This window comes from Physeter macrocephalus, chromosome 9, assembly GCF_002837175.3.
Source record: "Physeter macrocephalus isolate SW-GA chromosome 9, ASM283717v5, whole genome shotgun sequence".
Taxonomy (NCBI): Eukaryota; Metazoa; Chordata; class Mammalia; order Artiodactyla; family Physeteridae; genus Physeter; species Physeter macrocephalus.
In genome coordinates, this window is record NC_041222.1 from 9,622,125 (window position 1) to 9,648,273 (window position 26,149).

At 48.5% G+C, this 26,149-nt stretch overlaps 1 protein-coding gene across 1 annotated transcript in view; it reads right to left on the reverse strand.

Annotated features, from left to right (window-relative positions):
• The window catches only part of PAPPA (pappalysin 1), a 267,788-nt gene that overhangs the window by 225,870 nt on the left and 15,769 nt on the right, over nucleotides 1-26,149 (reverse strand). Inside the window, exon 2 of the mRNA XM_024126382.2 lies at nucleotides 7,682-8,744. Within this exon, the coding sequence (XP_023982150.1) occupies nucleotides 7,682-8,744 (1,063 nt within the window). The remainder of the gene's footprint in view (nucleotides 1-7,681; nucleotides 8,745-26,149) is intronic.

Consider the following 26,149-nt stretch of genomic DNA (forward strand, 5'->3'; position numbering starts at 1 on the left):
AAGTCACATGCGCACAAGGGTCACAGATGGAACCTGGGAGTCAAGGTAGACTTTGTTCAGAAGGAAAGCAGGAGGGAAACCCAGAGCGAATCAGAGAAAACGGGACCATGTGGACAAGGGGGCCTGGATAGGGTGTTTGTGTATCTACACTCAAGCACACGTGTGGGCTGGACGTGGTCAAAAAATCTAGTAACTTCAACCAAATCAGCATACCACCCACTACGACCAATCCCAACCCCGCCTGGGATCGTTCCATGCTGCGGAAATGCATCCTCTAACACAGTTAGACATTTGGGGTGTTTTCAAAGTAAACTAGTACGCAAGTTCAATGAGTCTGATATAAGTTATGTGGTCTTCATTTAAAAAGACCAGTTCTGTGGCCAGTCCTTCAAAAAAGAGTTAGCATTTTAAGAATGGAAGTAATCTGGGTAAATGCCCTCAGTGTTTGCATTGCAGTTTCAGCCAGACCTTCTTTATCAGCCTGCAGTCTCTGTAAAACCAAGCTGGCAGAGAGGAGCTCACGTGTGCACGCGAGCAGGGAGGGAAATTTCCCCGGCACCTACTATGTGCCAGGCGCTGTCCCAGGTGTTTCACACACCACGGCTCCATTTAAATTTCATGACATGCCACAGGAGAGCTGTTCTCACCCAACTGTTGCCGATGAGAACTCAGCAACCGTTACGGAAAGACAGGCCAAGGTCAGACAAGGAACCGAGACCCAAACCCTGGTCAGTCTCCAACACCCATCATTTCTCCACCACACCAGGCCTGACTCCTGCTATTGCTTTAATGAACGTTAGTCATGTTAAATAAACTCAGATATTCTGATTATAAAATTCCAAGCAATTTCTCTTACATGATTACTGGAAAAGAATGAACAAAGTTACTGAAAAAATAACAATGCCTTCTTTCATCTGCGTGCTGGTTAACTCTTCCCAGAACTCTTTCTGGGATATTTGTTTTATGTGACCCTCAAGGCAATTGTGTGATCCTGGCGGTCAGATATTATTATCATTCCCTTTCAACAGATGTGGAAATGGAGGCTCAGGGAGATTAAGAGATTTGCCCAACACTGCATAGCTAAGAAGCTGCCAAGTCAGGGCTCGAATCTATTTCCCCTGAATTCTTCTTTCATTCTATATCAGTCTGACTGTGGGAGCCCTACAACCTGATGATCAAAAGGGAGCGTCTACCAACATGAAGTCCCAAGCAGACCCGCCTCTTTCTTATATCTTCCCCGCAGCTTCCCACCTCAAGCTCTCTGCTCTCACCTTGCTCTTTCCTACCATTCCAAAGCCTACGAACGCTGGAAGCTTCTCCGCCAGAAAACCTTTCCTAATCTCTCCAAACCACGGTGAACCTGCCTTTTCTCAGAGCTCATGTAAGCCTTATCATCTGTGTGGTTCATTTGGAATTGAATCATCTGCTCTCTTGCCATCTCTTGAACGACTGTCACAAAATGTAATTAAACCACAGCATACAAGTACCTCTAGGACACAGATTATATCTTGGATCCCCAGGGCATTTATCACAGTACCTTGGATATCGAAGTGCCTTAACAAAATATGGATGATGAGTAAGAACATGACCATCCTAAATAGATATTTTTCCAAGTTTCAAGTCGCCGGCTAAGACATCAAGGCAATGGAGTGGGTTGAAATGCCTTGGGAGTGGGAGATGAGACCCCGGGGCCCCCACTCTCTCTGTGAGGTGTGGGTCGGTGCTGCCCCTTTCGGGAGCTCACTCTCCGCATCTACAGCAAGATGGGCTGGACCAACTCCACTGCTCCTTTCAGTGCAGAGAGTCCTGGATTCCACTCAACTTTGCCAGATTTGGAGGGACCAGGGGAGAAGGAAGTATATGTTCCATGAGATCATTCCAGACAAGAAGTGAGAGACCCCAACAGAGTTTCTCATTAGAAGGCAAATCATCTAATGGCTTCTGATAAGGGGCAGGGGAAGAGATTGAGGACTACCGCCACCAGCAGAGGGGTCGAGGAGGCTGCCTCAAGGCGTATTCCAGCCCTTTGCAAAGATTCCAGCAATGCCAACTTGGGTCCAAAAAAAAAAAAAAAGCAGGGCCCCAGGGGAATGCCCTTGCTACATTAAAAATAATAATAAGGAGGAGGCAAAGAAAAGGTTTCCCCGTGAGCCATCAGGGTGTAAGGGAAGTCTCTTTTTTTCTATCTGTCCTACTCCATATGAACAGATGTTCAAGGACAAAGGTGAAGTTCACCTAACGGTGCCAGAGCTTGCAGTCTGGAGGGGTCCACGCAGGAACTTGGTGGGTGTTTTGCAACACCTTCCCACAGTGGGGTGTGTACAGCCCAGAGTGTCAGCTGCCCCTGGATTTCCTGATACTGGGGATTTCTATTAATATCCAGGTTTTCCATTTCATTTGTAAAAAGACGTGTGAAGTACACTCTCACTTGTCTGTAGACATTTCTAATGGCTGCAGATGAAGTTCTGTCTACCTGGCTCCTCTCCACTACTGTAGAGAATGGCCAAGATTCACTGGAATGTCTTTTTCTAACTGTCCAGTCTGATAAAAAGACGTGTACTCCCCCCACAAACAGCTCCTCTTGGCCGAGACTGGGGGTCCTTCTTTCACACCAGTGATGGCAGTGGTGTGTTTATTCATCTGTCTTACCCACTAGATGGTGAGCTCCCAAAGAGCAGGGACTGGGCTGGCACAAAAGGAACGTTCAACCAATATGTATGGAGAAAAGAAAAGAAGAAAAGAAGGAAGAAAGGAAGGAGGGAGGGAAGGAAGAAAATAAGAAGGAAATGAAGGAAGGGAGAGAGGCTGGCTAGAGTTTTCCATGAGATAAACTGAACCCTTCTCTGCTTATGGTCTGGTCCCAGCCAGACTGAATGACTCCTTATTCTCCAAGCCCCTCCTCCTTGCTTAGGCTGCACCCTCTGCACGGACTGGCTTTCTCTGTGCTCTGGTCGTGTTCTGTTCGCTCACCCACATCCATTCCCTGCCCCTCTCCACCCTGCTCTGTGCCCTTGGGAGGCTGGCCTCCTGGTGTTTCATCGACAGATGCCTCTGCCTCATGACTTCCAGTTTGGTTTCCCAATGGGAAGCCCTGGCAGGAGACTAGAAGGTGGAAGAATGACCATGTACAGTTTACGTCTCTGGCTCCCTTCTGGCCTGGCGGGCTGAAGCTTGTCTCTTCTTCTCTGCTGAGAGTCCCGGCTGCTGCCAGGACACCCTCGCCATTCACACTCTCTCTGGGTTCCGCAACTACTTCCTCCCCTTGCCCCTACAGGCCAAGGATGGAAATGGGTCCCCCCTGTACTTGACCCGTGCCTTGTTGGTTGTCCTGAACCCTGCCTGCACTGTTGTAAATAGCCTCTCCTTCCAAATAGCCCCTCCTTCAACTCTACTGAATTATTCCGTTTGAATATGCCATCTGTTTCCTGCTAGGACCCTGACTGGAGCAGACTGTGTCTCTCTCTCTCTCTCTCTCTCTCTCTCTCTCTCTCTCTCTCTCTCTCGCTTTCTCTCGGTGCCGTCTGTTCCCAGATGACTTCTCCAATCACGCCTCCTCCAGCCGATGTGCCTTGTCTTCCCTAGTCAGCATACACCTCTGCCTTCTAGGTCTCCTGACCCACTGCGTGTCTCTAAAACCACAGATCAGAGTTTCTCATGTTTGAATATGAGTCCCCCATGAACGTGGAAGCCTTTCAATGGTGAGAAACATGGCCCACTTGTTGCAAGATCCCCGGTGAACAGGAGAGAGGCCCGCAGGGCTATATATACGCAATAAATGCCTGTTAGAGAGGATAGAAACAGTCACCATTTAATTCCCTAAAATGACTTGGAATAAGACAGCAGCCAACAGTTGGGCTGTGCAGTGGTCAACCTTAAGAACGTCAAGGCCACCTCCTCCACCTTTGCTGTAATCCTGGCTACGACCTCCCTGTGCAAGCCTCAGGTGGGGGGGAAAATCACTCACCTGCAGAGAAGCACTCCCCAGGCAGGACCATTCTGATCAGGGATGACATTAGCTGCTACTCAGCTGCCTCCTGTAACTGCATCACTTTGGTCCCAGCCGTGGCTTAGAAACCATATAGTATGATTCTGTTCCCTTTCCCATAGGGCAGGCCTTTGGAGACTTGAAGTACATGTGTTATGGCCCTATGGTCATGGCCTTGAGAGAATTTTCTCATCCAAGCCAAACATCTTCAAGTGGTCACACAATACAGCTCCTGGGGCCCTTGCAGCCCCAGTCCCCGTCTTTGTACACATCCTCACTCGGCTGTCCTTAATAAGGAAAACTCAGGGCCAGTGTAGCTCTAATAGTTCTGCAGTGGCTCGTGAAAACCCAAGGCCCTTATCCGATTCTCTTCCAAACTCACTCACTCAGCACTTCATAATCCCAAATGCTCAGGGATATTAGGGAAGAAGAGAGCAAGGACAGAACACGAGGGGGGCAGGTATCTGGGAATGGCAAGAATGTCAGGGTAGCTCTGAGAAGCTGTGCCATGGCAGACGACCAGGACTTAGAAATCTAGGGCATCCTTAGCCCCAGTCTGACCACTAATGAACCATGTGAGCTTCGGCCTCAGCTTCCCTCTATGGGGGAAAACGGATTTGGACCCACTGATCTCTGAGGATGTTTCTAGGTCTGACATTGGACACCATTTCGATGTCTTCTGCAGCCTTCTGCTAGGACTGGGTGCTCCCCTGTAACACATGAACTCCTGAAAACGTGGACTAAGGGGCCCAAGGACTAGCAGATAAAGAATGAGCTCAAATGTGTTAGAAGAAATGATAATTCTCTGATGGAGTCTGCCAATCTGCCCAGCTGCATTACTGGTGGACCTTATTTTACTCAAGGGAACCGTTATATAAATTTTCAGAATGGTGAATTTTAATCAGTGCTACTCAAAGTAAGCAGTGCACGAACTGCTTCTTACTAGTCTATGTCACAATAAGTACAGAAGTGGGGAGAAGGCATTTAGGAACTTTTGGAGAACTCTGACAATGCTTCACCATACCTGGGGTGAAGAATTCATTTTATAGCAATTCATTTTTTCCGTATATTACAAAAGTACTGGTTTGCAACGTATAGGAAAGAAAACTGGTTCTTCACCATAGATTGAGAAGTAGTCACTGAATTATTGTGTTTATTGTCTTTACCCATTGAGGGGGGCGGGCAATGCAGGAGCACGTCCTGAGTAAAAGATAAGTTCAGCTCTTCATTAAAAACCACCTAGACAATGTCAATCTAATTTTCTATTACAGGTGTCTTCCTTCCTTCCCCCCTCCCTCCCTTCTTCCCTGCCTTTCTTCCTTCCTTCCTCCTTCCTTCCCTCCCTCTTTTTTTTTTTTTGAAGTCACAAAGCAAGCATTTCTCCACAAACTTCCACAGGATTCTCTCTGCACACAGGAGAGCTGATTCAGCCAGAACGCTGTCACCCCAGCTCCATCAGGAGATGACACATTCCCGGTGGGGCTCACCCAGGACACATGACTTTCCAGCCAGCAAACAAACAGGCCCTGGCGTAGCGGTCACAGCGCTGGCACATGGCTGCTCACGGACGTTCTAGGCGTGGGGTCCCGTGACTTAGAAACGAGGAGGCCGTTGGAGCCTGCCAGCTCTGTCTGCTGATTGTGAGCCATCTGGGACCTGGGGTCCCGTGGCCCCTGCACCCAAGCACAGAGTGCCCTCCACAAAGGCCAGCTGCCCCTGGTCCTGACTCGACCACACTCAGCAGTTTTCTCCCAAGGCTTTAGGAAAGCCACCCTGCCCGTCAGCCCTGTCCTTTGACTCTGCCTCTTACTGTTCCTTGGACTTAAAAATACCACCCCCACCCTTCAGTGGGAGCTTTGGAGTCAACAGACCAAGATTCAAATCCAAGCTCTCTGTTTCTTAGCTGAGTGACCTGGGGTAAATCCCTTCCGTGTTCTGAATCCTGGATTTCCTTCAGCAAAGCAGGGATAAGGGTACCCACCTTCCTGGTACTTGGTAGGTGCTGAATAAACAATTGTTGCATGAACGAATGAATGAATAAATGTACAAGTAAGTGAATGACTTCCAGTACTCCTGGCCCCTAGGCCTCCCGCACGCCCACTCTGCCCGGGCACACCAGTTAACTCCTGGGGTCTAGCTCAGTGGCGCACACACTGCATTAATCTCGGAAGGCTTGCGTTTGTGATTTAGCCAAATGACTTTCCTGACCTGGGACCGTGGCCGAGTCATTTCACTCTCTAAGGCCCTCTACTTCCCCATCAGTCAAATGCAAATGCTAACCCTGTCTAGTCTTCCTCACCAAATTCTGTCAAAGCCCAAATGGGAGCACAGATGAAAGTGCATTGTGACCTCGAAGGAACTGGCCACACACCAAGGCTTCTTCCCACATGGGCTGCTCCTGTCTCTGAGCCAAGGTGAGAGTCCAGGGGCCCGCCCGGTGCCAGGAGGCTGAGCTGACGTGCTCTGTGGCTTGGTGCCAGGCACGACATTCTCCTGCCAGCATCGTCATTCCTTTGCACATAGGTATTTTGTCTATGCATGGGAGGCCCTTGCTCTTGTGAGAGAGACATAAAGCGAAGAGTCAGCAGAAAACCTGCAGAGGTCGGCAAATGTGCTCGAGCCATCAGCAAGTCCAGGGTCCTGCGAGTTGGACAGAATGGAAAAGTTCAGCGTGAATCTGGGAAATCAGGAAAGTTGATATGGACTGTCTCTCTGGCTTAGAACTGGTTCCCCTGAGTCCCACATCAAAGGCAGATCACCCATGGCTCCCCCTTGGGTCTCTCTTTGGGGTTGCTGGTCAGAGTTGTAGCGCAAGGCAGAGGCTAAGTCAGGCATCAGACAGAACACTCCCCTGTCCGCCCTCTTCTCAGCAGTGTACGAAATGCCTCTGCCTTGAGTGTCCTCCTCTCTCCCGCAACTCGATCTCCGGTGTCCAACTGTACCTAAGCCTTCCCCAACGTATTCAGGCTGCAAGTCAGCTGTTCCTCTTTGACCTCCTGTACACACGGCAGATGCTACCTTTCATTGTTCAAGAAACGACAAATACGCTTATTAAGAGGTAATAACCTGCTAGCCCCTAGAAGAGACATGGGCTTTACGTGCCCTCATTCAATCTTCAAAGCAGCGTGACCAAGTAGATACCACTGATTCCCATTTTACAGATGAGGAAATACCTCGTAAGAGGTCACAGAGTGAGGAAACAGACCTGAACCCAGTCTGTCTGACCCCAGCCAATCCCAGCTCGACCAGCACTGCCCAACAGAACCTCCTGCGGTCATGGAAGCGGTCCTATCACTCTGTCCAGTGTGGTAGCCACTATGCCCGGGCGGCTACTGGGTTCTTGAAACGTGGCTGGTGTGACTCAGGAACTGGATTTTAAACTGTATTTCATCTTCACTAATTTAAATTTAAACAGTCACACGTGGCCAGTGACTACAGCATCGGACAGCACAGCTCTTTATGATGCAGGTATCTGTCCTCGGCCCAGGTGGCCCGGTTTAGACCCTGAGCCCCTCGCGAAGACAGGGCCCTAAGAGTTCCCTCGGCCCACAGGAGGCGCTCCATAAATATTCTGGTAAGGGGTACAGTCCCTGTGATTACTTGGCCGATCTTCTGGGTGAACTGGAAGGTTCCCGCAACCCCACTGGGCGTCAGGAGCCGCGCAGGGATAAAAAGAGGGAGGAGTCCGGCTCTTACCTGTGCGGAGAGTCGGGGTCGAAGCAGGTCTTGGTGACATCGGTGATCTCGGGGTCACAGCACTCCCCGCCGTCGAAGTTGAAGCGCTCGTAATTGCAGTCCATGTCGCACACCCCGTTCTGCTGCTTCTTGGTGAAGGCGGGGTGACGCAGGTGGCGGCAGTCCCCGCCGTCGTGGCCAGTCAGCGTGTGGTTGCACTCGGGGTCGCAGTTCTCGTCCCCGATCTTGCTGATGTCGCAGTTGGCCAGGATGAGGCGGCGGCGCAGGGAGGAGTTGCTCACCTCCAGCACCTCCAGCTCCCAGGAGATGTTGTAGTGCTTGAAGGCCTCGGCCAGCTGCCGGTGCTGGAAATCGATCTGCTGGCGGCTCACCGTGGGGTTCTCGCGGCCATCGTCGTGGAGGTTGACCACGCGGTAGCGCACCGCCTTGGGCCGGCGGAAGCGCGGCAGCTGGTTGTAGCTGGAGATGACCTTGGGGTTGTCACACAGCGTCTGCCCGCACAGAGGAGGCTCCAGACTCGTGTCCAGCAGGAAGCCACGGGCGCCGCTGGCCTCCACGCGGGGGCTGCTGCCGTCCTTCATGGGGGACCAGGCGCGCTTCACGTTGTCCCAGTTCTCCTGGAGGAGGAGCTGAGGTAGAGGAGCGTGGAGGCCGCGGGTCTCCATGTCCAGCAGGACCTCGCGCTGCGTCCTGGCCGCCTTCCATAGGCTGAAGCGCTCCACGTAGCCCCGGTAGTTGTGGTTCAGGGCGCTGCCTCCCAGCATGAGGACTTTACACTTCTGGGTCAGTGGGCTGAAAAGGCCCCCCACCTGCTCCCCAGAGGTTGCCACCTGGGCACCGTTCACATAGAGCTTCATCAGCCGCCCGTCGTAGGTGGCAGCCAGGTATACCCACTGGCCTGGGAGGTAGCTGCGGTGGGCATTGATGGTGGTCACTTGCCGGGCCCGGTCTGTCTTCAAGGAGAAAAAGTAGCGTGGGTCTCTGTTGCCTTGGTCACTGACGGTGTGGATGCCCACGACCCATCCTCGGTCACGTGAGGCATAAGAACATTTGTCATATAGCCCTATGTGGCCCCAAAAGAGAAAGATGAATAAATAAAGGATGGAGGAAGGCGGAGGGCAAGTTACTTCTCTCTGATAAAGTTTATATCAGGATGTCCTAGACCAGGAAGTTTTCAAACCGTGCTCAGTGGGATCCTGGAAGTGACTGGCCAAGCCTCTGGGACCACCTCTAGGGCAAGGCAAGGGCTAGAGGAAGGGAGAACGCGGGTGAGCTGCCTTTGGGAGGTTCTCACCACAACTTTAACCCATGTGGTTTCACTTCTTTTGGTTCTGAGTATGGGGCATACAAGAAAGACATCTGTTTGCAGAATAGGTACCTGAGCTAAAGAAAGCAACGGTGATAATAACTAAAATCTGAAAACCTTTGATTTTGCAAAACTGTTGGATGGGGAAGAGGACTTTTTAAATTGAAAGCGTATTTTAAGTGCAGAATGACATAGGTGGTGAGAGGAAGAGGTGAGAGAACAATCAAAGAGATGATGATGAACCGAAGATACTCATTTAGAAGGACGGCTCTGACGACGGTCACCGTAACTTTGGGCGTACGTCAGCCACCAGCACTCACCTCTGATCGGCGGTGGTGGACTGTTGGGAAGGTTCCCTGGAGAAGTGAGGGTCAAGGGCTGCAAAGCTCCTAGTAAAGCTGCTATATCTGTAACAGGAGGCCTGGCTAGCCCCGACATTCACCCCCAAAGAAAGGCGGACATGCTTACTGTCTGAGCTGGAAAGGTTTTTAAACACTTCCAACTCCTTCACTTGAAAGGTAAGGAAGTTGAGACCCAGGGAACAGAAGGCATTTGTTAGGTAGGTTACCTAGAGTCACTGACAAATTTCCTGAGAGCCAATTCAAGCTTGCTTTTCTCTAACACTAATGCTAATATTTCAAAAAATAAAAAGCATCCTCTTAACATAAAAAGATGTTGGGGATGCCTTCATTAAGTAAAATCTTCCAAGCCTCTACCGCAGGTCAGGCATTGTGCTAAGGTCTGTGTACGCATTAATTCATTTAATCCGTGTAGCACGCCCAAGGTGCTGATATTAAGTTAACAGAGGAGGAAACAGAAATTGAAGGAAGTAAAGAGATGGATGGGTTTGAAAATACAGAAACACCTGAGAGAGAGGGTACCCTAAAGGCATCTTGACTGATCTATCAAACTGGTTGGTAAGTGGGTCCCAGATCCATCAGACCCCGGGTCCACTGTCCCAGGGACTAACTCTATGGTACCTCCCTCTCCCTCATCAGTGCCACCAGGGATCTATCTGGATCAAACCACCTGCCTGGGGGTGTCCCAAGGTTTAGTTGGGTGTTTGGAAAAGTTCCAAGCCAGACATCTCTAGACTTACTCTGGGAACCCCAGGAAGTCACTTAGCAGATTCTCTCTGGATCTAATTATTTTTATACTCACCAACCCCCATTCCCAGTCGTTCTGGAATATACCCAGCGTCCTTGGCATGGACAGCCAGTTGGATGGGGAAGAAGACTTTCTAATTAAGAGTGTATTTTAAGTGCCGGATGATGTATGAGGCCAGGTGGGAGGAGAAAGAGAGGAATAGGAGAATGAATAAAGGATGCTCATTTAGAAGCACAGTCCCTACTTTCAGCTGGAGAATTGTTGCGGTCACCATAACTTTGAGCGTGCATCTGCCACGAGCACTCATGAAATGAGCACAGACGGCTTCCAGCAAAATCGGTAGAGGAGGCCCACACAGTCCGTGCTCCTCTGTGGTCACTGGGGCCTTAGAATTTGTGCAGATCTCTCTGTTAGCAGCTGACGTAGATGGCAGTTTGGGCCAGGCAGCTAAGTCTGCCTACACCTCTCCTACCACCACTCCTGTCCTATAATCCTTCACGTCATGGCCAGGGTCTCCTACAAACAACGTCAACCTGCTCTCACAGCTTGATGAAGCACCGAGGACCTCCTCTGGGTCTTGGTTCTCTACCTGGAAAAGGAGGGGACTGAATGAGCTTCCCCCCACATGCTCGATCACGTCTGATTTTCTGTGTCCCCAAGTTTCCCAATGGCTAAAACAGAAACCACCTCTACCAAGAAGCTTTCCCTGATGGTCCTCTGAGGAGAAATCATTCTCTCCTCTGAATTCATTTTACTTTTCGGAAACTAGACACTTGTTCTCTGGTTTTGGAGTCTCCCCTAGACTGGACGCTTCTTGAGAGTGATGGCTCTGTCTGGGTCATCTGTACCCTGTCCAGCACCTTGCACTATGCCCTGTACACAGCAGGCACTCAGCAAGTGTCTCATGAATGAGAACATGAATGATTCTAAACGGAGTGGGAGAAGAGAAGAGGACGAACAGAATCAAAGGCACTGATTTATGTCTCCCTGGATAAAGGACACAGGGAATCAGAAGACAGAGCAGGATCTTTGGACTCCGGGTAATTCTGATGACAGCAATTACTGGCTGTACATCTGGGGCAGATCGCTTCACCTCTGTGGATCTTAATTCCCTCGTCTGTACCTCTCTTTACATATGCTGTCATACTTAAAAGACATAGTGGCTATACTACCCTTGGCATACGGTGGCGGTCCAAATGGGAGTTCATTTTTAAGATGCTGGAGGGTCTGGGAGTGATGTCAAGGATGAAAAGTAGAAAATGACTAAAAACAAAATACAGAAACACCAGAGAGAGAGGGTACCCTAAAGGCATCTTGACTGATATATCAAGAGCTGGTAGGATGAGGGCTCAGAAAAGCAAAAGTCCTCCTCAAATCCATTGGCAAACTCTACTTAGACATCATAAATCCCCTTTGGCTTTGCTACTATTATAAGGCTTGCATGTTAAAAGCTACCTCCCCACTGACCGAGGCCAAAGCTCTGACTCCAGGTCTGGAATGAGTTCCCCCAGGTCTGCTGCTGGCTAGGGGAAGCGGGAGCACACAGGCCCCTGGAGCACCCCCCTCTTGTGCCCCCCATCCCCCCTCTCAGCTCACCTTCTCTTCCTCCCCTGGCCAACCCCTCCCCCTTAAACAGAAAATTCTTCTAATGAGAAAATTCACATCTGAAACAGGATCCTTTTCCATCTCTCTCTCTCTCTCCCTCTCTCCCTCCCTCTCTCTCTCGTTTTCTCTCTCTCTCTGCAGGTTTTTATTTTGCCAGGGGCTCTCAGTCCTGGTTTTCCTGTTGCCTTTGGAAGGCGGCTGGCTGGGTTAGCAAGGTAAACTGTTTACACATCTGTAGGGTGCCCTCAGTTCAGGACCTTCCCGGGGCTGGGGACCCGGGCTCTGGCCACCTCCGTTTGCAGTTGAGAGAGAAGAGGGTAGCAGTGAGAAAGGCTAGACTCTGTGACACGGAGCGAAGGACCAAGAGGTGGCTTAGCCCCAGGAAGCAGGAGAGGAAGGGCAAAGAGAACCCTCTCTTTTCTCTTTTCAGTGGAACCAAGAGGAAGCACATTAAGGGAAATGAGGACCTTGAAGCAGTGGCTTCAGAAGTTCAGAGGGAAATATTTACCTGGAGTGTTAGTGGTGAAAGGAAATCACTGAACTTCAGTAGGGATGGGGGTGGGGTGTAGTGGTGAATGGGATTTATTTCTGTACCAAAATAACGTAATCAACAGCAGTCACATTTCAGAGGGCTGGAAGGGAGGCACTGATGTATCACCAGCCCAGAACCGGGTACCGGGGACCAGAGCTCTGGGCTCAGCTTGCTGGATGACCTTGCCTGGGGACAAGTCACACCACCTCTTATGCTGCCAGGTCTCATTTCCCTTCTCTGAAAAAGGAGGGGTTAGGAGTAAATGATCCCCCCCGCTACAATTTAAGAGCTCTTTTGTTCACTGCTAGAATGGTTCCCTGAAAGTAGGAGATGCTTCAAAAACACGTGATGATTTGAATTGGACGCCTCACGTCATTGCCAATTTTTGCACGCTTGGAGGATCGTCCTCTGTGTGTCTCCATCCCGGACAAGGAACAGTGTTTGCTCTCGGGAAGACACAGGTAAACCCCACCTCACCTCCATGCCATCCTTCCCCACGGATCTCCAGGAAGACAGAGAGACACAGTGAAAGCAACAGTGAGAGCTGGTCTGAAGTTGGCACCATCTGTGTGGTACTAGAGGTTGATCTCAGGGGATGCATCCGCAGGGGGCAGGACGGAAAGCCACAGGCAATCCTGCACGCCATCTACATCGAATTAGCATAAACCTGCCTCAAAGCTATAAGCACATGGAAGCAGCAGGCAGTGAAAGTGCCAGAGCCCATTCACCAGCCAATGAGGTGACTGGGGCACCTGCACAGATGGAGAAGTAGAGGCCCAGACCAGGAAAGGGGCTGCCCTGGGTCTCATGACCATCACCTGTCACTTGAACCCTGGTCAGCTGGCCTCTCTAATGTGTCCCTATCTTCCTGCAGCTAGGTTTGCTGGGGAAAGGGCTTCATATTCCAGCAGAAGCTTGATGTTTATTTATTTTTATGGCCTCTTTTTTGTCTCATCTCACCCCAGAGATGAAGAGCATGCAGGAAGGAGGCAAGTCCAAAGGCAGGAGGCTTGTAGGGAGTCTCCCAAAACCTATGCCAGGGCCGTACTGGGAGAATCCCATGGGCTGTGGGGTCACCCTCTCAGGGCCACTGTAATGTCACTACCCCAGGGCAGTGCTGTGTGACCACAGCACTCCAGCCCGGGTACAGACAAATCTTCTTCCTCCACATCCATCATACTCCTCCCTGTCCAAAAACTCATCACTTGCGTAATTACGCAGTCAATGTCTGTTTCCTGAGGATGTCTGTCCGGTTCATTTCTAAACGCCCAGCATCCAACACGGCATCTGGTACCTTGCAGGTGTCCCACAGGGTCTGTCATTGAAAGTATAAAATAAAGGAAGGGAGGGAAGGAAGGACACTTCTCTATTGCTGTGTTCCTTATAAGGGCACCCTACCCTTTGTTTAGAAACTTACTAAGCACCACATGCTTAATAAGTCCTTAATTCTCTTACTTAATCCTCACAACAAAACTATCAACGCAGCCCATTCTTCAGAGAAAACATGGGCTCAAGAAGGCAGTGGCTTGTCCAAAGCAACACAGCTTAGAATCCGCGTCCATAGGGTTCCCAGGCCCAGGTTCTTAATCACATCACTGCATTAAGTGCCAAGTGCCAAACCCTTTACTGTGGGCTGTTTGAGGACATGCCCCCCCCGCCCAAAAATATTTCTGTAAGCTCAGCAGCGCCAACACAAGCAAGTTGAATTGAACTGCAAGCCAGGAGGCTGCTTTCTGTGTCACTCTTCTGCCTGGACCTAAAAGAAATGGACTGAGAATCAGTGGTTCTTTATCACCAGTGCTTCACCTGTTCTACCTGGCTCGTCGCACTTCACTGGGACCCAAGATTCGCCTGGGCCTGGTTGTCTATCTGGAGTCTGAGATGCCTTCCTGGCCTTGTCCTTCAGCAACTGAACCTCCATCACTAGCCTCCTTGCTTGTTGGCTTCTGACCCAGCTCTGTTCCAATGTCCGGGCTCCATACTGCAATGTTCTTTTTCTTCATCTTTTCTTCGAGGTTGTCGTCACACGCCTGGCTGCCTGCCATCTTCTTTTCCATCTGTTATGGGCTGAAACGCGTCCCCCACCCCCCAAAAAAAAAACTCATATGTTGAAGTCTAGCCCCTAATACCTCAGAACGTGAACTGGTTTAGAGATAGGGTCTTTAGTGAGATAATTAGGTTAAAATGAGGTCACTTAGGGTGGGCCCGAATCCATTATGACTGTTGTCCCTATAAGAGGAGGAAATTCAGATACAAGGGGAAGACAATATGAAGACAGGATGGAGAAGACGGGCATCTACAAGCCAAGGACAGAGGCCTCAGAAGAATCCAACCCTGCAGGCACTTTGATGTCAGACTCCTAGCCTCTAGAATTGTGAGAAGATAAATCTCTGCTATGTAAGCCACGCGGTATGTGGTGCTTTGTTACGGTAACCTTAGCGAACTATAATACGACCATTCAACAAGTTTTTTAAGTTCTCCCATCGAAATTTCTCTAAAATCTTTCACTGCCTTGTGCCCAGTTCAGAATCCTTCTTGGTTACAACACATTGCCTCAACTTAACTCGATTCCTATTGCGAGCAGGGCAAAGTGTATTAGGAGGATACAAAAATGGGTGGTGTCGTCACCACACAGGAAACTTTCCTCACAGGAAAGGGATGCTTCTGTATTCCAGCTTGAATGTGCACTTCTGAAGCCCCTGCTGTGTGTTGAGCGTGTACATAGCCGCTTCTGGGCCAAGGTGTCTTACATAACCCTCACAGCACCTTGTATAATAGGTGCTGTTTACAGATGAGAACATTGAGAATCAGAGGGGTTTGGTCACCTGTCCAAGGTCACACAGCACTAAGTGGTAGGAAAGACTGAAATTCAAGACTCCTGATTTCAAGTTCAGTTCCCCCACAGATGAGCAGGACCTCAGCTATGTGGACCTCGCCGTGCACTGGCATTTACATTGCATAAGGTATTATAAGTAACCTAGAGATGAGGTAAAGTATGCAGGAGGATGTGTGTAGAGTATATGCAGATGCTATGCCATTTTATATAAGGGACTTGAACACCTGCAGATTTTGGTATCTGTGGTGGGTCTTGGAACCAATCCCCTGTGGATACCAAGGGACAACTGTAATGATAATAAAATAACGAGAATTTGCTAAAAGCCTTTAGGTAGCAGTCTCTCTGCTAAGCACAGACATCCCATTTAGTGCTCATAATAACCCGGTGAAGTGGGCTTTACTGGTATTCTTTTGACAGAGAAAGAAACAGGTGCAGAGAAGCTAAGTGATTTCCCTCCAAGGATCCCAGCTAGAGAGCACTGGAATCACAGGCGGGCTGACTCTAAAGCCAGAGCTCTCTTCCAGGATGCTTTCCTTCAATGGGAAAAACTCTTAGCCCACGGTCAAGGTTCTTGTGTTCCAAGCTCTGCCACTTCGCTGCTGTGGGTCGATGGGCAAGCTGCAACCCCCCCGCTCCCAGGGCATCGTCACACCCTGCCTGTGACATAGGAGGGTTGCATCCGATGGCCCCAAAGGTCCCTTCCATCTCAGACTCCCTGTGACTCTGAGATCGCAAGTCCTTCAGACGTCCCAGCCTTGGTTCCTACTGTGGGAGATGTAAGGTAACGGAGGAGCAGGGGGAGGAGGGAAAGGAAGGCCGTTTCAGGCCCTCCGACTTCAGGATGTCCACTAGCTGTGGAACATCAGCCAGGGGAATACAAGCAGAGGTGAGAGGATGTGGGGATGAAAGGGGGGAATTTAGGTCAACAATCTGGTTTCTTTCAGGAGGCTAAAAAAAATTAAAAGCTAAAGGTTGGAGCTGGTCCTTTTTTTGTTTTGTTTCATTTTGTTTTCCCTGCCATGATTTAATGGCTGGTATCAAAGCCACAGAGAAATGCTTGAGAGAGCAATCCTATGGAAAGCTTTTATCTGTCTAGAGGAGGGTGATTAAAACAGACAGATTTGGGTTAAGTACGCCCATGGTCCCCGCACTTGGTTCAGTGGTGGGGGAGGACCACCAAAACGACCCTGGAGGACTTGGCAGCACCAGGCATGCAGAGGAGGGCTGCGACGTCACCGAGGTGGGCACCTGAGGGGCTGCTCCTCAGCATCCTCATCCCACCCTGGCTCAAAGGACTGCTCTTAGGCTCAGTGGAAGGAGGGGGCTGGGAATAAATCATATCAACGCCTGGCTGGAGGCTTATGCACACGCTACTGAGTTCTGGACATCCCTGTCTCCTGGTGTGAGAGAGGCCGGAGCATCAAGGGTGACCCTTTGGAGCAATTCACAAGGTCAGGATTAGCTCAGGCGCCTCCTGTGTATTGGCCGTGCAGGTGAATAGGTGGGGCCACATATGTCTTTGCAGGACCAGGAGAAACAGCATGACCGGCATCCATGGAAGGATCCGTGTCTGCTCTCTGCCTGTGTTCTTTTTTTTTTTTTTTTTTTTTTTTTTCCCTGCTGGGAACCATTACCTGAAAACCCCGACACTCACTTTTCTACTAGCTGTGTGACCTTGGATGAGCTCATTCAGCTCTCTGAGCCTGTTTTCCCATGTGTATTCCAGGGATTAAAAAGTCTTATCCTATATGCTTCAAAGGTCTTTTCTGAGAGAGAAAGGAGATAAATGTACGCATACTTCCTTGTAAACTATTTAAGGCCATTCAGATGTAAGGCAAGGTTAACAAGGATATGTCTAAGGGTTCCTAAAAATCCATTTGCTGTATGAATACACAGGCTTATATAATGTGCTTGGGATGGCAAAGTGCTCTTAAGGGCTCAAGGTGCACCTGTGTTTCCCTCTGGATCTTTCCTCGCCAGTCGGCCTCCTTTGCTCACATGGAATCAGGCTCTGTGTAAATAGAATGGTCAGGGTTTTAGAGACCAACGAATGTACATTCAAATGCTGGCCCTGCCATTCACTAGCTGTGTGGCTTGGGAACGTCAAGGCACCTCTCCTTGTAGTAGTCTTCTCATCTGTAAAATGGGGATGATACTATCTACCTCTGCTGGTCGTAGGGGTAACTAATGAGATAATGAACGCACCCAGACTTGGCACATGGGCTCTGGCAACATAACACGCATTAAGCACTTGTACTGTGGAGTCCCCAGCTCTGCTGCTTGGTAGCTATGTAGCCTCGGGCAAAATCCCTTCACCTCCCTGATAATTTCCTCAACTGTAAACTGATAATAACAGTACTTAAGGCATAGTGACATTTTAAGGATTTAGTACGAGAATACAAATACTCATTTGCATAGCACATGATAAATGTTAGCTACACTTTTTTAACTGGTATTAATAATAAACGGCTGTTCCTTTTCCTCAGAATTGGGAACACTTCTTTCCCCCTTCTTCCGTGCTGTTAAACGTTAAACTTTCTGACACTGTCCTCTGAAAAAGAGACCTGTTCATCGCTCTCTTTTTCACACAATGTCACTGAAATTGGTGCATATCAACTTAAGAAAAAGGAAGTGGGAGGAGGAGAGGGAGAAAAAGACAAAGAAGAAAGAGGAGGAGGTGGGGGTAGAGGATGAAGAGGACAGGAAGAGAGGAGGAGGAGGAAGAGTCATGCCTTTTCACCTGTTCACCCTCACAAGTTACTGTCCCACGAATCAGCCCCCGGTGGACTCAGCGGTGCTGATGTTGGAGCTGTCCTGGAGAAGAGCGCCTACCTTTGGTCTTTTCGATGATTTGAGGACCTACAAGCCCTCCCTGCTCACTCACCAACCCTAAGAGGCAATGGCACTGCTTCCCAGAAAACTGTCAAGACCGAAGCCTCCTGCCACCCTCACACCTCACAGCAGCCCCAAGCCCTTACTCTTCACGTTCATGGAATCAGGCATAGTCAGGGCTGGAGGTACCCTTGAAAGTCATTACATGACCTTTACTACCCAACCTCCTGCTTGAATCACCTCTACAGCTCTACAAGTGACAGTGCATATTTCCAGAATCAGAGAACTTCTGATCACCTGAAGAAGGCCTTTGCACCTTTGGGCATCTCTCAGTGCTCACCCAGAGTGAGCCAAAATCAGCTCCCTTTCCTTTCCACCCAGTGGTGCAGGATCTGGATTGCAGGAACCCACAGAATTATTCAGTACCCTTTACACCAAGAGAGCCTAGAGGTGTCTGAGGCTTTCCATCGCGCAATCCTTGGCTCTTCTTTTCCATAAATCAACATCCCCGAGTCCTGCCTGATTTATTAATCTATCCATTCACCGACTCTTTCAACACATATTCGCCGGGCATCCACTGTATCAAGCCCTGGCTAGACATTCGAGGGACTGAGCTATACTCTCTGGTGAGAGACCTGCTGTTCCCTAATGCTAATGCCAGTCCTTCTATTGAGGCAACATAGATACAATAAGAGTTGGTACTATGCAATTAGGAAGAACTATTATTACCACACCTGCTTCTTTACATTATCCCTAGGATCATTACTCTGATTTGTTCTAATGCCACTCCAAGCCACATGAACCTACTGAGAAATAAATAGAGCCACCATTGATGACGTACCGTGTTCAAAGCCAAGAACTTTATGTGCATTATCTCACTGGAGTATTATAACTACTCTACGAGATAAGTTCTCTTGGTCCCATTTGATGGGTGAGGAAGCTGAGACTCAGAGTTGCATTGACTGGGCAAAGGTCATTTGACTTGTAATAACACAAATAGGATTAGAACCCAGCTCTCTGACTCCAAAGCCAGATGCTTAACCAATGTCTTATGTTGTGTATGGATAAGCATAAGCAGAAATTATTTTTTAATTAAATATTTATTTCCTCATACAGTCAATGTTTTAATCTTCTCCATATTAATTATACACTCTGTCAATTATAACAATACAGGAAGCATTCTTCTTAATTATTTCATTTGCTTCTCCCGGAACTCTCTAAGAAACTGTGATTCTTCTCACACAAGTGGGGAAAGTGAGGCTCTGAGAGGGTAAAGAGTACACATCTGATTACCACTCTGAATCTAGAGCCTTCACAGGGTGCTTAGGACATTAGTCTTCAATAAACATTTGTTGAATGGATGAATGAGTGAGTGAATGAGCCAATTAATGAACAAATGAAATATATGCCAAGACTTGTGAAGAAACCCAATTTGAAGATTTTGAGGTTTGGACCCATCTTTATAGTACTGGAATAACAGTCCTGACTTGGAGGCAGGATAGGCATCCTTGTGACACTGGGTAAGCCCCTCTACTTCCTGGCCCTCAAATTTTCCATCCATCTAACAGGAAGCTGGCACGGGTGGGCATTAGGGTGGCTGTGTAAAATACTAAGAAGAGCAACAAGAAGTCAGGAAAGGGGAGTTCCCTGGTGGTTCAATGGTAAAGAATCCACCTTCCAACGCAGGGGACACAGGTTCCATCCCTGCTCGGGGAGCTAAGGTCCCACATGCGTTGGGGCAACTAAGCCTGCGCGCCACAACTACTGAGCCTCAACTAGAGAGCGTCAACTAGAGAGCCTGCGTGCGGCAAACTACAGAGCCCACGTGCCCTGGAACCCACGCGTCAACAACTGGAGAGAAGCCCGCGCCACAACGAAAGATCGCGGCATGCCGCAACTAAGACCCGATGCACCCCCCAAAATAAAAAGTGTAAAAAAAAAAAGTCGGGAAAGCCGTTTGCCATATGACTAAGCTGTGTGACCTGAGGCAAGTCGTGCTTTCTCTGGCCTCCTTTTCTCATCTGTGAAAGAAGACTGTGGTGAAATCACTTCCAGGGCTTTTCTTAAACACAGGGAAAAGATTTCTAAATTGGGAGTGATGAGACATGAACATTTGTCCTGATTTGCCACTAAGGTACTGTTGATCTTGGGCAAATTCCTTTCATTCAGGGTGGGATCATGACTTTCATGGGCCCTGAGGACTTTTTCCTTCCTCTCTAAATATACATAATTATATTTTATGATTGTATTGGTATAAAGATATATATAATCAAGAGGGTGGATTCATGATTACATATGTATTATTATTATATTAGCTTTTTTCTTCTGATTTTAAAAGGAATTAAGCCATTTTTATGGGCCCCTTGAAAGTACTGTGGACCTCAGGCACCGTGCCAATTGCAGCTAATGGATGAGTTGGCCTTGGGTCCGTCTCTACAAAAGATGGGTCTGCAGCTACAGAAGAGCATCAGAGGAGGCATGGAGCGCCTGCAGCCAATCCAAGGCGCTCAAAGGGATGGGGAAAATTCCCACCTGGGAGAGTCAAATGATGTGAATTTCGTCAGTGACAGAGGCCCACAGCAAGTTATGTAAAAACGCACCCCAGACAGTATGGGTTGAGCTCTGGAAACAAAAGCTCCTCTCTGGGGTGAGCCTGCCATCACCTCATCCGGCCACCCAGCCAGGGGTGAGCCTTTCAGGGAGAGAGATGGCGAAGGGAGATAAGGAAGGGACGCGGCCAGACAGGCAGATCCCTGCTTTGCCGGGCTGGTGCCATCCGGAATTACTCTCCAAAGCAGGGAGGGCAATGATAGCTGATGTCTGCTAAGCACTCGCTGCGTGCCAGGCACTGTGCTTAGCTCTTTGCGTGGAGTAGCTCAGGTACCCTTCACAGTAATCCGAGCAGGGAGGTATTGTCATCTCCATTTTACAGATGAGAAAAATGATACTCAGAGAAGCCCAACTAACTTGCCCAAGCCTGAGTAACTCACTGGCAAATGACAGAGATGGGATTCAAACCCAGGCAATTAGTCTCAAGGGTTCACACACTTAAGTTCTGAATTATGCTGCCCAGCCGGGGAAAACTGACTACATGAGGATGAGAAGGAGTTTTTAATTATAAATAAAGAAAGCATAATAGAGTAAGTTCTAGTAGAGGTATAAGCCAAAGAGCTCAGCGGAGGGAACACTTGAATCAGACAAGGAGGCTCCGGGAAGTTTTCTTGGACGAGTGACACAAGAACTGAGCTTGCACAAGGAACAGGAATTCGGTGGCGGCGGGGAGGAGGCTGGGCAAAGACCTTCTAACAGAAGATGAGGGATCAGCAAAGGCAAGAGCTGTGAAGTCACCGGAAGATGACTCTGGAGATGAAGAAGACATCTGCTTTGGATGGAACTGAGGGTGCACATAAAGGGAAATGGGATAGTGAGGGGCGTCTAAGGCTCACTTGTAAAGGGCTGCGAATGCCACGCCATGAGATCTGAAGTTTAGTCCACAGACAACAGGGAATCGTTGGTGGGTTTTGAGAAAGAGAGTCCATGGAGGTAGGGATCATTAGCTAGGGATTTCATGATGCTCTTATCGATAGGGCCACAGAGCTGAAAGAACGAGGACTCCTATCTATCTCAGGACTCCCTGTCCAGTGCTCACTGGCAATCTGGAGCCATTCAGCCTTAAACACTTACCATGAAAAGCATGGAATGTAAGCAAAATTCTGAAGAGAGGGCTGATATAGACTTTTCAGATAGGAATTTTCTATTGTTCTGGTATCTGCTAGAAAATCATAAATTATGACTCAAAGGAGCTCTTTAAAACTCCAGATGGATAAATGGTATTTAGATGCTGTCTGGGACTTCAGGATTTAAACTTTATTCTGCTAATAGGTGGAGAATGCTCCAGCCTCCAGCTCGGTCTCTAACTGACCTTGATGAAATATCATCTACCTCCCGGGGCTCGCTTCCCTCACCTGCTCAACTAGGAGAGAGTGGAGAGTGCATCTCTAAGTTCTTCTCCACCTCTGATAGCCTATCACATAAACTCTTGAGATGCAGGTATTGCATCTCCTGTGAATTCACACTCTGAGTGCTTAGCCTGGGACCCGACACAAGGTAGAGCCAATCAACAATGGTTGAATGCATGGAATGAACTGAGCTTTTAATTCAAGACTCCTGTGGAACGTTTAGGGGATTTTAAATAGAAAGTTGGGAATCGGTGACAATTTTTTTAAACAGAAAAACCATAAAAACAAGCAGATCAACAACCCAGACAGGTTAGTATTTCCTCTCTGGCTGTAAAAGATGTTGAGGAACTGAAAGACTCTGGAATAGAGAAAAGACTGATGGTGAGGAGGCCAAGGACCCTGCAAGGTCAAGGGGGACACTAAATGTGAAAAAGCATGGAGGTGGGAAGAGTGTTCTAAGAACACCAGATAATTCTGTGTAATCAGAAGAGTCTATGTAAGACAACTGTTCTCAACCAGTGAATATGTGGTGATGTTTCTGCAGACATTTTTGATCACCACAGCTGCGGGGGCGGGGGGGGGAGTTGCTTCTGCATCTAGTGGGTAGAGGCCAGGGATGCCGCTAAACATCTTACGACGTACAGGACAAACTCCCACACCAAAGAATAATCCATTCCAAAATGTCACCTGTGCTGAGGTTGAGGACCCCCGACATAAGGAACTAGGAAATGTTATGGTAGGAAACAATGTCTGAGGAGGAAGTTCAATGTGAGGCTAAGGAATTCTGACCCTGATCTAGAGAGGTTTGTGGAGGAATGGTTAGAACCTGGATTCTGGGGACAAATTCTACCCAGTACTTGCTGTGTGACCTTCGGCAAGTCACTTAACTTTCCCATATCTCAGTTCTCTTATATGGAAAACTGGGATTATAATAGTATCTATATCAAAGGGTCCGTGTGAGGATTAAAGAGTTAATACATGCAAACTCCTCAGAACAGTGTCTGGCACATATTACGTGCTAAATATGTTAGCTATTATCATTACCATGTGTAGGTAATAGGGAGCTATAGTGGACTCAAGTTAGAGAGAGTAACAGAAGAATTGCTTCAGTTGCTGATAATCCTAGAAAAATGATCTAGAGCTGTAGGATCATCACGTGACTATTATATCCACCCAATTAATAATCCTTCTTCAATCAGCTTCTGCTTCAGATGACACGGCAGGCTGGATGTGTGTGGGTCTGCCTTGCTGTTCTCAAGCCACTCCCTGTCGGGGCTCCGTTTTCCAAATATCCATGAGGCCCAAACCAGCATCCAACTGCCTCTGCAGTCCAGGATCCTCATGGTTTTAATGAATAAGTGGAAGGAGACAGAGGAAGCCAGACATGAAGACAGATGGAAAGATGGAAAGGCAGGAAGCCTTCCACAAAAGCTGCTGCCAGGGATATACCCTGTTCACAGGGCCAAGGACAGAGTTGGGGGCGTGTTTTAGAGGTTTGTTTGAGCTACTGATACTGTTCTCTGGGAGCCCTTGTTTGTAAACAGATATTTCTGCTGATGCTGGGCTTTGTAAGGGCGGACAGAGTCGGGCGAGGGGGAGAGTGTTAGAGAAAAAGGCAGGTTGTGTCCGCGAGCCTTAGACCATGTGTTTGTTGTTGAGAATACAAAGACCTCACTGTATTAAATGAAAATGCTTGTTTTACAAGGCGAGCGGGAATCTGATAGGTACATGTCGAATGCTTCGGAAACTGAAACAACCCCATGCCACGAGGGCTTCCTGCTACATCATGCATCCAGGGGCACACACGGATCACGAAGGCTCAGAATCACTCTACCAGGGCTTTGGGGTTTGCGGGCAAGCAGAGTCCCAGGAGCTAGGTGACGGTTAGCTCACTTTTCTGCTCCCTTCATAAAGCCTGTCCTTTCCCGAGGAGCCCTGCCTCTATTTCACATTCCCTATTGGTTTCCCACTACCTGCTGACCCAAGGGTAGAATCTGTTACTGATCTAAAATATTAGTGTCGATAAAGAAGCCTCCAGGAGTCTAGACCCAGACTCGGAGCACTACTGAAATACTTATAATTATGTAACTGAGCAGGCAGAGCTAATTTTCTCAAAGCAGTTTTCAGCTTCTGAAGTGAGGTTTTCAAAATGTACTCCAGTAGAAGTGAAGGGTGCAATGAAGGTTTCTCAGGAGATTTTTTTCAAGGACTCACAGTGGCAGAAGAATAAGAATTGGAGGGCTTCCCTGGTGGCGCAGCGGTTAAGAATCCACCTGCCAATGCAGGGGACACGGGTTGGAGCCCTGGTCCGGGAAGATCCCGCACGCTGCAGAGCAGCTAGGCCCGGGGGCTACAACTACTGAGCCTGCGCTCTAGGGCCCGCAAGCCACAGCCACTGAGCCCATGCACCACAAGTACCGAAGCCTGTACGCCTAGAGCCCGTGCTCCACAACAAGAGAAGCCACCGCAACGAGAAGCCCGTCAGCACAGCTAGAGAAAGCCCACACGCAGCAAAGAAGACCCAACACAGCCAAAAATAAATAAATAAAATTTGTAACTGAGCAGGCAGAGCTAATTTTCTCAAAGCAGTTTTCAGCTTCTGAAGTGAGGTTTTCAAAATGTACTCCAGTAGAAGTGAAGGGTGCAATGAAGGTTTCTCAGGAGATTTTTTTCAAGGACTCACAGTGGCAGAAGAATAAGAATTGGAGGGCTTCCCTGGTGGCGCAGCGGTTAAGAATCCACCTGCCAATGCAGGGGACACGGGTTGGAGCCCTGGTCCGGGAAGATCCCGCACGCTGCAGAGCAGCTAGGCCCGGGGGCTACAACTACTGAGCCTGCGCTCTAGGGCCCGCAAGCCACAGCCACTGAGCCCATGCACCACAAGTACCGAAGCCTGTACGCCTAGAGCCCGTGCTCCACAACAAGAGAAGCCACCGCAACGAGAAGCCCGTCAGCACAGCTAGAGAAAGCCCACACGCAGCAAAGAAGACCCAACACAGCCAAAAATAAATAAATAAAATTAAAAAAAAAAAAAAAAAAGAATTGGAGTCTCCTAACTCTTGCCCTAGCCCTAGCATACAGCCTGGTAATAGAAGGTTACATGGATGGAAGGATAGGTTGGTGAGGGCATGGGTTGATGGAGAGATCAAAGTATGGAGGAGGTAAAGAGGGAGAGAGGGAGGGAGGGAGGAAGGGAGAAAAGAAGGGAGAGAAGGACGAAGGGAAAAGGAAGGAAGCGAGGGAGGGAAGAAGGGTAGGTGGGTGGATGGTTGGATGATGATTGGATGGATGGACGAGGAGATGGATATTTGGATTCACAGATTCATGGGTAAAATCCACAGTGAATAATTATGATCAGGACCGCCTAAGGCCACATTTGAAGTGAACTTGCCTAGCTTAAAACTCAGAGAAACTCAAGAGACCAGAGTTTGAATAAACAAAGTTGTAGATTATATTTCTAAGGAATAAACTACTCCTCAGAGGGAAAAAAATGTCCCCAATTCTATTTACACCAGCAAGGGTACAGATGAAGGAAAGTACAATTCCTCAGTCTGATATGACACCCCCACCTCAACATTCTCATTTTCACAGATCTCCTAGAATGTTCAGGTTTCAGAGCTGGGACCAGGCATCAGGAAATGACCTCAGATGCCCCCTTCTTTCAGGCATTTAAGTCATCGTTTGGGGGCCATAGAACCCTTTTAGAAAGTGATGAAAACTTTCGATCCTCTCCCCAGAAAAAGGTGCAGAGCCTCAAATTTTTACAGAACATGTCTTGGCTTCACAAATCTCTTCAAGTCCTCCTGGAACAAAGTGCAAGGAACCCCCCACCTCCTCTCCTGATCTCAAATACTGGTGCTATTCAGGTATTATAGTTGGTAATGATACTAGTAAGGAAATGGTAATGATATCAATCAAAACACTAAGTCATAACTAAAGTAATAATATCAACAATCAATTCACACCACAATAGTGGTATAATTGAGATTCTACTCTTGGTCTCATGCCATTCATTTTCCACAGAGAGGTCAGAGTGACCTTTGGAAACCATACACCAGATCCTGTAACTTCTTTGGTTGAAACTCCGATAACTGCCTAGTTCATCTAGATTAAAATCCACGTTCCATGACCTGGGCTGCCTTTAGCTCCAGACACACATGACTCCCAATGGCTTGAATATCTGCTCATTCAACATCCTGAGCTCGTCCTGCCTCATGGTCTATGCGTTAGCTCTTCCGGCGCTCTCTCTCTCGCTCTCTCTCTGGAACTCTCTTCACTTGTCTTTTCATAT